This window comes from Sorex araneus, chromosome 5 (genome assembly GCF_027595985.1).
Source record: "Sorex araneus isolate mSorAra2 chromosome 5, mSorAra2.pri, whole genome shotgun sequence".
NCBI classification, from domain to species: Eukaryota; Metazoa; Chordata; class Mammalia; order Eulipotyphla; family Soricidae; genus Sorex; species Sorex araneus.
The window spans coordinates 129,647,786-129,659,956 of record NC_073306.1 but is presented as its reverse complement, the minus strand read 5'-3'; the positions used below and the strand labels follow the sequence as shown (position 1 = coordinate 129,659,956).

The window sequence follows — 12,171 nt, the reverse complement described above, 5'->3', positions numbered from 1 at the left end:
GCTTGAATCCGGTATCTGAAGGACTTGAAGTCAGGGCGACTGGTGGCCTGGGAGAGCCTGCTGATCAGTCCTTGGGGGTCCTTGGGTCAGCATTCTCTCCTGCCCTCGCTGTCCGCCCACCCCTGCCCCAGGTCAACAAAAGTCTCGCCCCCGAGGGTCAAGCAATGCCCAGGGGAGCGTTTTGAGGCGCTGAGCGCAGACAGCCGGAGCGGGAGGCGCTAGTGCGCAGGGGACGCAGCGCAGCTGGAGGGTGGGGGGTGGGGGCGGCTGACAGCCGTGATGGATGGCTGAGACCGCTGGGGGGCGGCGGGGGGCCTGGGAGCCCGAGGGGGTGGCTGGCCCCGAGACCTCGGAGCGGAGGGACCGCGGAGGAGGGCCGAGCGGGAGCGCAGAGCAGCCCCGGGCTTGCTCCGAGCCCCTCGGCGCCTCGCGCGTCTCCGCACCCACCGCAGCGCGTCCGCAGTGTCCGCGCCGCGGCGCTGAGAATTCAGCCGCTGGGACCCCGGTCCCGAGGCCTCCCTGGGAAGGCGAGCCAAGCACACCAGAGAGACTCCCCTCTCCCGGCCCCACCCTGGAAGCCCCAGTGCCACCCCGGGGTGCCCAACGGAAGGGGCGAGAGGGGAGGAAGGAGTAGGGGGGGTCTTGCTGCCCGTCCTGAGCAGGAACCCATAGGTACTGGGTTTTGGGGGGTTGTGGGGGTAGAATCCGCAAAGTGGAGCTGAAAAATCTCCCGGAGGTGCGCTACCTCGGAGGTCGGACCTCGGGCGGTTTGGGGGGGAGGGGGCCCCGGATTGCACCAAGTGTCCCCTTAAGAGACACGGAAGCCCACACGGGGACTGTCATACGGCTCCAGCACCCCCTGCCCCCCTCAGCACCCGCCTCCACCTCTCCGTTGCAAGACTCAGAGCGAGGGACTGCAGCAGCCTTGCGCCCACCCACCCACCCTCCACGCCAAGACGGCGGGGTCCCTTCTCGGGGCCGGGGAGGGGAGGAGAGGAAAGGGTCCTCTTGCCGCCAGTCGAGCCCCACGTCCACCCCTTCCCACCGCCTCCCCCGCTCGGCGAACCCCCGCCCGCCCCCGCCCCCCGCCCCCCGCGAGCCCCCCGCGAGCCCCCGGGGCCCCGTCCTGGGGCGGGCGCGGCGCGTTCCAGCACCTCGGACAGCGCCTGGCGCATTCCAACGGAGCCGGCTCCAGGCCGCGGCCGGGCGCCCCCCGGCCCGCTGCACCCCGGCCTCTCCCCCCCGGAGGCGGCCCGCCGCTTACCGGGGTTGGCGCCCCCGTCGCCGTCCTCGCAGTCCGTCAGGTTGTTGAGCATGGTGGCGGCGCCGCGCCGGGCCCGGGGACGGCCTCGCTCCGGCTCGCTCGCTGCACGGAGGCCGGCGCTGCAGTGCCCGCCCGGCGCACACACACTCGCACACGGACACACGCTCACACCCGCGCGCGCCCCCTCGCAGCGGCGGCGCTGCTCACCTCATCCCGTATGCAGGAGGCGTGAGCCACTGGCGGGGTTCTGGGGGGGCGGGGGGAGCGCGGGAGGGAGGAGGGAGAGGGGGCGAGGGGCGGGCGGAGCGCGGGCCCCGAAACGGGGCGGGTGGGAGGGCGTGCCGCGGTGGGACGGAAGGGGTGCAGCGGGCGCCCGGGGGCCGTGGCTCCCGGGAGCAGACGCGGCTCCGCCCGCCCGCCCCCCACTCCCCGGCGCAGGCGGGGCCGGCACGTGGGCAGGTGCCATCCCGCGCCCTAAAAATAACGGCAGGGAACTAGGTCGCGGCCGCGGGGAGGCGGCCCCGCAGCGGCTGCCTCGCTGGGGGTCTTGGGTGGCCCCTGGGGGCCGGCCAGGGGGGCCGGAGGCGGCGGGGGTGGGGTGCTGTGGGATCTGGGTCCCTCGAGGCCCTGTCTGCCAAGCTGGGAGGCCCGCCCGGAAGAGGGGCCCGGCCGAGACCCCGCTCCTTGCCACTTCAGGAGGTTGGAGCCAGGACGCCGCAGAGGCCGGGCCGCTGGGGTGGCCCCAGGCGCGGTTCAGGGTCACTGGGCTGAGCCGGCTGGCTCGTCTCGGGCTGAGACGGGAGGAGCGCAAAGAGGGTTTGCGGATCTCTGGGGCTCAGGCCCGCAGGAGTCCCACCCGAGCCCACCGCCAGGGACCCTCAGGCTGCCGCCGTGGAGTGACCCCAAGAAGTAGGCGGCTGGCCCCGGAGAGAAGGTGGCGGGGCGCGCGGCTGCCCCACCCGGCGTGGTGCAGCCTCAGGGGAGGGCAGGATGGTGGCGGGCTGACGGGCACCGAGGGGGGCGGGGAGCCAGGCCGCCTGTCAATTTGGAGCCAGATTTTCTGCTGGTGGGGGGGGAGAAAGGGGGGAGGCAGTGTCTAATCCCCTAATCCGGGATTGCTTTCTGAGGATTCCAGCTCCGGCATGCTCTCCGGGCCCCTCCCCTCCCCGGCAACAGTAGCCTGGAAGCTTGGCTGCTCTGGGACCCCCGCTGAACCCCAAGAAGCCAAACTCCAGCCCACAGTGGAGGCACAGCCCGGGAAGCTGCACCCAAAGTTTGCCGCCTCGGAGCCGCGGGGAGGTGGATCTGTGGAGACCAGGGTGAGGACAAATGAAGGGGAATGAGTTTCATGCTCACCCTGGCTCCCAGCGCTAACCTGCCCGCACCCCCAGGAAATGGCAGGACACTTCTGGGGCTGGAGGTGTTCGGATCAATCATCTTGACTGGGGGAGGGGGTCACACGCCTGGTTCTGCGCTCAGGGCACCCTGCCTGGGGGTGCCCGGCACCTGCATGCTTGGGAATCAAACGAGGGCCACCGCCATGTACCCGGCAAGCATCTTAACCTCTGTGGCACCATCAGTCACTTTCCTATCGTACATACTTCATTTACGGATTTTTTTTTTTTTGAGAAAAGCTAAGGTCCAGAGAACACAGAGATAGTACAGTGAGTAGGGCTCTTGCACGTGACCGAGCCACATATGTTGCCCCCAGCCCTGCCAGCAGTGACCTCTGAGTACAGATCCGGGAGTAAGCCCTGAGCACTGCCAGCTGCACCCTCCTTACCCCCCAAAAATACCCCAAACAACAACAACAACAAAAACCGCTAAGGTCCCCCCCCAAAGAGGCAACAGCTGCTCTGGACAGAACCTGGTCAGGAGCATTTTGCCTGACTCCAGGTTAGGACTGACTCTTCCCTCCCCCTGCCCCCAGGAGACCCTCGGTAGCCTGCAGAGCCCCCTCTGAGTCTTGGCTCAGAGAAGCAGTGCTGCGTGGCCAGGTTTCTCTCAGCTCCCCAGCGTCCAAGTCAGAGGTCTCCCCTAGAAGGGCCTCTAAGCCTGCAGCTGGAGGCGGCCTTAGAAGATCCCCAGGACCCTGACGGGCTGGGGCATGGCTCAGTGGTGGGCGTTGGCCTTGCATGGAGGCATCCGTGGGCTCTATTCCTGACACCACCAAAAAGGGGGGTCAAAGGGAGCTGATGGAAAGGGCTGGGGTGCATCTCTGGCGTGCCCCGGGCCCTGGGTTCCCTCCCAGGCACCAGATGGCTTCCCTCACGCCACCAGGTATTATCCTGGTAACCCCCCAACCACCGGAACAAACTCCCCAAAGGGCTCCCGGCACTTCCTCCAGATGGACCACAGACGGGGCCGCTTTCCAGCAGGGCTGAGCGCTGCTCGGTGCTGTAAGTGGGGTCGTCAGAGGCTGTTGAGCGAAGGGGCTTCTTGGGATCCCCAGTGGGGCGTCGCTGCCACCGTGCTTGGCGGGCTCTGTGCAGGGGTGAGGACTGTCCTCAGCTCACTGAGAGCAAACCACAGGAAGGAAAAGGGTGGGGAGAGGAGAGACGAGCTTAGACAGCAGAACTCGAGGGGGAGCAAGTGGCCGGCCAGTGCCGGTCACCCCAACTCAGCGTGTGTACCCCCGCCCCACGAGTCTGGAGAGACAGGTGGGGAGGGAGAGTGGGCCGGATGCTGGGGAAGGGCCGAGGAAGAGATGCGAGGGACGTCAGTGACCCTGTGTGGGCTGGACTTCCCTCCCTGCGCCTTGGGGGCCGGAGTCTGCACTGTGACGGAGCCCTAAGTCTCAGGGGCTGTCTCGCTCTCACACGCTCAAGACTCCACCACGAGGTCACTCACGGACTGCTTATACTCAGGGACTGCCCCGCGCTCGGGGACGGCCTGTCCTCGGGACGGTCACACGCTCAGGGACGGCCCCACCTGCAAGGATTACACTCACGGAGATTATTCCTACACTCGGGGGCTGCCTGTATCTGGGACTGTTCCCACACTCGGGGACTGTCCCCGCGCTCAGGGGCCAGGCCCGCCGTCAGACCTACCTGCATCCACAGACCGTAACTACACCCAGGGACGCGGCCTGCACTCGGAGGCTGTCCTCATGGTCAGAGACTGACTGCACTCAGGGACCCGCAGCACTCAGGGGCTGTCCCCACACCCAGAAGTGTGTGTACCAGCAATCAGGGACCGTGACTTCACTCAGAGCTGTCCCTGCACCCACTGACTGGCCCTACACCCTGGCACCTCCAGTAAGAGACTGTCCTGCGCTCAGACTGTCCCTGCTCCCAGGGGCTGTCCCTGCACTCGGGGGCTGTATCTACACTCGGGGGCTGTATCTACACTCGGGGGCTGTATCTACACTCAGGGGCTGTATCTACACTCAGGGGCTGTACCTACACTCAGGGGCTGTACCTACACTCAGGGGCTGTATCTACACTCAGGGGCTGTATCTACACTCAGGGACTGTACCTACACCCAGGGGCTGTATCTACACTCAGGGGCTGTACCTACACCCAGGGGCTGTATCTTCATTCAGGGGCTGTAGCTACACTCAGAGGCTGTATCTTCATTCAGGGGCTGTACCTACACTCAGGGGCTGTACCAACACTCAGGGGCTGTACCAACACTCAGGGGCTGTATCTACACTCAGGGGCCGTACCTACACTCAGGGGCTGTACCTACACTCAGGGGCTGTATCTACACTCAGGGGCTGTATCTACACTCAGGGGCTGTACCTACACTCAGGGGCTGTATCTACACTCAGGGGCTGTCCCTGCACTCAGAGTCTGTACCAACACTCAGGGGCTGTATCTACACTCGGGGGTTGTACCTACACTCGGGGGCTGTACCTACACTCAGGGGCTGTATCTACACTCAGGGGCTGTACCGACACTTGGGGGCTGTCCCTGCACTCAGGGGCTGTATCTATACTCGGGGGCTGTACCTACACTCGGGGGCTGTATCTATACTCAGGAGCTATAGCTACACTCAGGGGCTGTATCTACACTCAGGGGCTGTACCTACACTCGGGGGCTGTAGCTAAACTCGGGGGCTGTATCTACACTCAGGGGCTGTACCTACACTTGGGGGCTGTAGCTAAACTCAGGGGCTGTACCTACACTCGGGGGCTGTACCTACACTCAGGGGCTGTACCTACACTCGGGGGCTGTACCTACACTCAGGGGCTGTATCTTCATTCAGGGGCTGTACCTACATCAGGGGCTGTATCTACATCAGGGGCTGTACCGACACTCGGGAGCTGTATCTACACTCAGGGGCTGTAGCTACACTCAGGGGCTATACCTACACTCAGGGGCCGTAGCTACACTCGGGGGCTGTACTGACACTCAGGGGCTGTAGCTACACTCAGGGGCTGTACCTACATCAGTGGCTGTACCTACATCAGGGGCTGTATCTACATCAGGGGCTGTACCGACACTCGGGAGCTGTAGCTACACTCAGGGGCTGTAGCTACACTCGGGGGCTGTACCTACACTCAGGGGCTGTATCTTCATTCAGGGGCTGTACCTACACTCAGGGGCTGTATCTTCATTCAGGGGCTGTAGCTACACTCAGAGGCTGTATCTTCATTCAGGGGCTGTACCTACACTCAGGGCTGTACCTAAACTCAGGGGCTGTACCTACACTTGGGAGCTGTAGCTACACTCAGGGGCTGTACCTACACTCAGGGGCTGTACCTACATCAGGGGCTGTATCTACATCAGGGGCTGTACCGACACTCGGGAGCTGTAGCTACACTCAGGGGCTGTACCTACACTCGGGGGCTGTACCGACACTCAGGGGCTGTAGCTACACTCAGGGGCTGTAGCTACACTCGGGGGCTGTACCTACACTCAGCGGCTGTACCTACACTCAGGGGCTGTACCGACACTCAGGGGCTGTAGCTACACTCGGGGGCTGTACCTACACTCAGGGGCTGTAGGTATACTCGGGGGCTGTACCTACATCAGGGGCTGTAGGTACACTCGGGGGCTGTACCGACACTCAGGGGCTGTAGCTACACTCAGGGGCTGTACCGACACTCAGGGGCTGTAGCTACACTCGGGGGCTGTACCGACACTCAGGGGCTGTAGCTACACTCGGGGGCTGTACCGACACTCAGCACTCAGGGGCTGTAGCTACACTCAGGGGCTGTACCTACACTCAGCACTCAGGGGCTGTAGCTACACTCAGGGGCTGTACCTACATCAGGGGCTGTCCTTGCACTCATGGTCTGGACCCACATTGAGACAGTCCCAGCACTCAGGGGCTGTCCCTGCACTCCCCGTCTCTTGGGTATTGGAGTCGGGAATGGAAAAGGGCACTTTGGGGTTCGGGAAAGGTTCGGCTACTCTTGGTTGTGCTCAGGGACTACTCCTGATGGTGCTCAGGAATCATATGTGGTGCTGGGGATTAAACTGGGGTCAGTTACGTGCAAGGCAAGTGCCTTCACCCCTGTATTGTCTGTCTGGCCTAAAGGACACTCTTCTCCCTACAGGGTGAACTTGTGGCGGCAAAGGGACCAGAACCAACTCCCGGACCTCCAGGCCCCCACCCCAGGGCCTGCCGGAAGCTGGCACTCCTGAGAGCATGGGCACCTCTGCCCACCGCAGCCCCAGCCCCATCCAGCCCTGCCAGCACTAGCTTCCTGGAGCCAGGGCATGGAAGCCCTCCTCCCCTACCTCCAGACCCCCAAGCCTAGCCGGGAGCCAGCAAGTCCAGCACCCAGCACCCAGCACCCCCCCATACACAGGGCTCGCCGCAGAGCACATCAACCACCGCCATCTCCGTGGCAACCGGGGGCTTAATTAACAGGCCCGTCACCATGGCGATGGCACCTCAACAGCCCCCCACTCCCCTGCAGCTTTAGCCCATCTTCCCTCTTCCTCAATCTGGACCCCCTTCTCGTGGCCCCCACCCTCACCCCCTCCCCACCTGGAGCCCCGAGGCCTGCGGATGGCGCTGGTTCATTGAGAAGAGGGGAGGGGAGAGGAGGAGGAGAGAGCAAGCAAGCAGCCATCACCATGGCAACCGCAGCCCCGTTCATAACCAGTTTGTTACCATGGAGATTCCCAGGGCTCACCTTGGCCAGAGGTACCGGCCAGTGAGGGTGTGAGTCCTGCTTAGCGGAAGGTGGCCGGGGAGGAAGCCCCGGGCAGGCCGAGTGCTGTACCCAAGCCCAAACCCATAGCACGGGGCTGCCTTTCCCCATCGAGCAGGGGGTGGGGAGAGGGGGGTGCGGCGTGAGGTTGGGCCACGCTTCCGAGACTCTCACAGAGAGAAACCCTCAGAGCGCATCCTGGCCAGCTCCTTTCTACTCCTCAGCTGGGGAAACTGAGGCCTAGAGAAGGGATGCGTGGTCCCTGAGTCCACACCATCAGCCCGAGTGAGAGAGTGGATGCACCAGACTAGCATTTCTCAGTGGGGGCTACAAGGACCCTGAGGACCACCAGGTTATTCCAAGGGGGCCACAGAAGGAAACAGTATGAGACTAGCGGCCAGCCAGTAGGAGGGGGCGGCCGCAGGGGGGCTGGAGAGACAGGGCAGCAGGTGAGTGCTCGTGGAGGGCCCTGGTTCGATCCCTGGCACCACACATGGTCCATCCCCCCCGCCCTCCAGGAGTCATTCCGGAGCACAGAGGCAGACCCTGATCACTGCCAAGTGTGGCCCAGAGCAAAACAAGGATCCCGGGCACGAACTATGAAATAAGGTCACCAGGGGTCATGACCGGTAAAAGGTTGAGAAACACAGACTGGACGCGGGCTCGGCTCCCCCATGCCAGAGGACTCCCCTCAGTCCACAGAGACACACCCCTACTGCCATCGTAAGCCAGGCTGGGCTCCTTCTAGGGTCCCGTCTTCCTCCGGGAGAAACTGAGGCACAGCAGGGCATAGTGTGAGGGGAAGGGCGGGAGCTCAGCGCTGGGACGGCTGCTCCCAGGTCCACTTCCGAACAGCCAAGTCCTGCTCCCTCTTTCCACGGTGCAGAAGACGAACGTGAGGGCTAACGGCAGCTTCCAGGCACTGCCTCTGGCTCCTTCTTTCACTGCCAGGCGTGTCCCATCCCGGGAGCAAGAAGCACCTCCCGCCCGGCCCGGCCCTGGGTCCTGAACAGGTGGCCATGCTAGCAAACGGGGGGGAGGGGGAGCTGCTAGCCAGAGCCCCCGGCCCACGCATGCCCCATCTCTCCCAGCGGGGTAGAGAGCCTCTCCCTGGGGCCAGAGGCCGGGCCCAGGAACAGCTGTGACAGACAGAACCAGATGCTGGGCTCCCTGTGGCAGACCTCGCCTACCTCCCCACACAGCCGCCTGCCCACGAGGAAGGGCCTAAAAGTGGACACATCCCCCAAATCATTCCCAGGACAGGTCTTCCTGGACACTCGCACGCAGGGACCCACAGCGCGGAGACACAGAAAGGCAGCTTCCACATCCACACAGACAGTGACACACGGCAGCACTGACTCATGGACAGCCCCGCAGGCCATCGGAGCTGGTGTGGGTGGTGCGCGCGCGCGCACACACACACACACACTCACTGCTCTGCGCCCCCGGCATTCCGGATTCACATCGGTTCATGCACACACACCTGCACACCCCAAGTTGGAGGCCAGGTTTTGACTTCAATGGGGAGACGAACACCGGATCTGGATCAAGTCAGAAAAGCATCCTGATTCTCAGGCCAAGGGGCAGGGGGTGGGAGAAGCTGGGGGGGGGGGGCGGTCACAGGCCAGAGCTTCCTGCTAACTTAGGAGCAGTAGGCACCCACGAAGGAAGGCTCGGGGCCTGGGCCTCTGAACACAGAGAAAAGGATCCAGCCCCTTCTCCCCAAATCGGGTGACGCAGCGGCCACCCCTGGGACAGGTGCTCTGCGAGGACGCAGTGGGCAGAAGAGGGATGAATGCCTCCTCTGGGAAGGGAGGGAGGAGGCGGGAAAGGAAGAGGCTAAATGAGCTCTCAGGGGCAGGGAGGAGGCGTTTTCCTGACTGATGGCGGTGGGGCAGGGCACACAGACAGGTAGACCAGCAGCAGAGGTGGCCGACAGGCTGAAGGGCTTTTGGGGGTGCAGCGGCGTGGAGGGGGTCAGGGCTGGAGGCAGACGGGCCAGGCTGGTGGCTGTGGCCACGTCAGCGAGGGCAGCCTGGACCAGATGATGGGTCAGGAGAAACGCTGGGGGCGGAGGGGCCTACCAGAGAGAGCCAGTGCAGGGGGGGAGGAGGCACCAAGGGGCCGGGGAGGGAGCACAGCAGGCAGGGCGCTTGCCTCACACGTGGCCGACCCGGGTTCGATCCCTGGCACCCCGTGGGTCCCCCCGCCCCACCAGGAGGGCCCCCTGAGCACAGAGTCTGGGGTAAGCCCTGAGCACCACCAGGTGTGGCCCAAAGGAGAAAGAAAAAAAGCGACAGTGACTCCTGGAGGTCTGACATTCCAGTCTGGCAGGAGGGTGGGGGGACATGCACCCCACGAGGAAAGGTCCACAGATGACGACGCAGAGCCTGCCCAGTCCCTGGCCACCTCCAGGACGCAGTGGCAAGGCTGGAGCTCTTCGGAAACCTAGGCCTCCATTGGTTATATAGACGGGGAGGTTCACCAGGAAAATAAGGGGAGAGGGTAAAAAACCCAAAGCCCTCCCCTGCAGGGTTTCTTGGGTTTCCGTGTCTAGTTTTGCAGGGGTCCGGGTGAGCTCACCTGCAGCTCAGCAGCGCCCCCTGGCGGTCCCGGAGGCGCTCTCGCCTCACCGGCTGGGGCCTCTCCAAACCGATTCGCTTCGTTCCCTCGGGGACTCGGGCAGCAGAGCCAGGGTGGAGACCCCTGACTCGTGCCCCTTGCGGAGGAGACCGTGTGCAGCCAGGATGTCACTTCTCCGGTTGGGAGCATCCTTTCCCCGCCCTGCCCTCCCGTGCCCTCCGTGTAACGTTATCACAAGACCCAGCAGTGGAGAGGAAGAGAAGCCCGACCTCCCGATCCTGCTGAGGCTGGAGATTAGGGGGTCCTGTAGCGTGGGGGCGGGGGGCGCTGGAGTCCTCATCGGATCCTCCCCGGACCTAGCTGCCCGGGGTCCAAACTTCTGCTCCCGTCTCTTGCTCGAATCCCGGGGCACTGTCCGAGAGCAGGACCCCCCTCCCAGGCACCCACAAGCACCCAGCACCCCGATGCCACCCGTGCCCTTCGCGCCCCACCCCTTCGTCCCCGGTACCGTCCTTCTCTGTCCCCAAACCGCGCTAGTCCTTCCCCTCCCCCCGCGCTGTGCCCACCCCGTACCCTTTCTGCCGCCCTCTCCCTTCATCTGCTCTCTGCCAGCGATGATCTTCGCCCTTTTAGTGCCCTCGGGGGAAGCCCCCCAATCCCTGAGCCTCCATCACAAGACGCCCCTTCGCCTCTGACCCCACCCACTTCCCTGTGGCCCTGCCCACCCCTGTTCTGGCCACTCTCTTCACAATTTCCCACAATTTCCCACCCAGCCTTATCCCCTCACCCACCCAGTTCGTGGTCCTCAACTTGTGCCCCCACCCCAGTCCTGGTCACCTCCTACTCTTCCAAGGTAGGACCCGCCCACCACTGCCCCGCCCCCGTGTCGCCCCGCCCACTGGAAATAGGCCCGCCCGCGGTGACAGGCTCCGCCCACCATGCAAGACCCGCCCATGATGACAAGCCCCGCCTGCTATAACAGGCCCCGCCCACCGGCACAGGCCCCGCCCATTTTGACAGGCCCGCCAACTGTGGCAGCCCCGCCTACTACGACAGGCCCCGCCCATAGCGACAGGCCCCGCCCACTGTGTCAGGCCCCGCCCACTATGACAGGCCCGCCCACGGCGGCAGGCTCCGCCCACTATGACAGACCCGCCCACGGTGGCAGGCCCTGCCCACTATGACAGGCCCGCCCCCGGCGGCAGGCCCCGCCCACTATGACAGGCCCGCCCCCGGTGGCAGGCCCCGCCCACTGCGGCCTCTACCTTTGGCGTCTTCCCCTGCCAGGTGGCGGAGGTCCGCTGCCGAGTGCCGGTGGGACCTTGGGTCGGGGGTCTTTACTGGGCCCGCGGCGGGCAGCGACGTGACGGTGAACCTGCGGCTCATGGTGCAGAAAGGGGCCGGGCGGCCGCAGATCGGTCGCACAAGTGGCCGCAGCCCGACTCTAAGAGGCTGAAAGAGCGGTTTCCCCCTCGCCCGCCGCCCCCCGCCGGCCGCGGCGCCGCGCAGGGTCCTAGTGCCCGCTGGGCCCGACTGAACCTCTGCATCCGGCCACTTGGCTCAGCAAAGCCTGGGACTGTCAATCCCACCCAAAGCGCCCGAGATTCCCACCCGCCACCGGGCATCATCCCTGCACTGGAGCCCTAGGGTGTGACGCCTGGAGCACAGACCCATCTCTGCTGGGCTTCCCACACCCTCTGGGACCTGTTCCCTCCTTCACGCCTTCATCCAACACAACATCTGCAGTGTATTTCAGGCAACATGCTATATCATCACTTGAGACAAGGGAGAGTGAGATCAGCTGCCCTCCCGTGGCTCAAATTCTTAGGAGACAGGAGGAGAGAAAGTTGTGAATGACATCCTTGACATTGTAGTATATGTTGAGAAAAACAGAGGGGCAATGACCAGGGGACCGTCTGCTTTCAGGGCAGGCCAGAAAGGCTTCCCAGAAAAATGCACTGTTTGAGCAGAGACCTCTGCTGGGAAGGAGCTCAAGTTCTGCAGACTTCTGCAGCAGAAATAGCCAGTGCAAAGGCCCGGAGAAGGAGCCAGACCCTCACTGGAGCCTCCTGAGCCACTGTGAGGCTACTGTGCTGGATCAGAGTAGGAAAGAAAGACCCCAGAAGTTTTTTGTTTGTTGTTTGTTTTGGGGGGACACCTGGAGGAGCTCGGGGCTAATTCCTGGCTCTGTGCTCAGTGCAGGTAGCGCAGGTTG

At 64.1% G+C, this 12,171-nt stretch overlaps 1 protein-coding gene across 2 annotated transcripts in view; it reads right to left on the bottom strand.

The window, feature by feature from the left end:
• SLC12A5 (solute carrier family 12 member 5) overlaps positions 1-11,373 on the bottom strand; it is a 45,624-nt gene extending 34,251 nt beyond the window's left edge. Inside the window, exon 1 of one of the 2 annotated variants that reach the window (XM_055138114.1) lies at positions 11,222-11,373. In XM_055138114.1, the coding sequence (XP_054994089.1) occupies positions 11,222-11,342 (121 nt within the window). In that variant the 5' untranslated portion in view covers positions 11,343-11,373. Of the gene's footprint in view, positions 1-1,264; positions 1,497-11,221 lie in introns of those variants that run through there. The other variant, XM_055138115.1, reaches the window with a different exon arrangement.
• Positions 11,374-12,171: the final 798 nt, after the last annotated feature.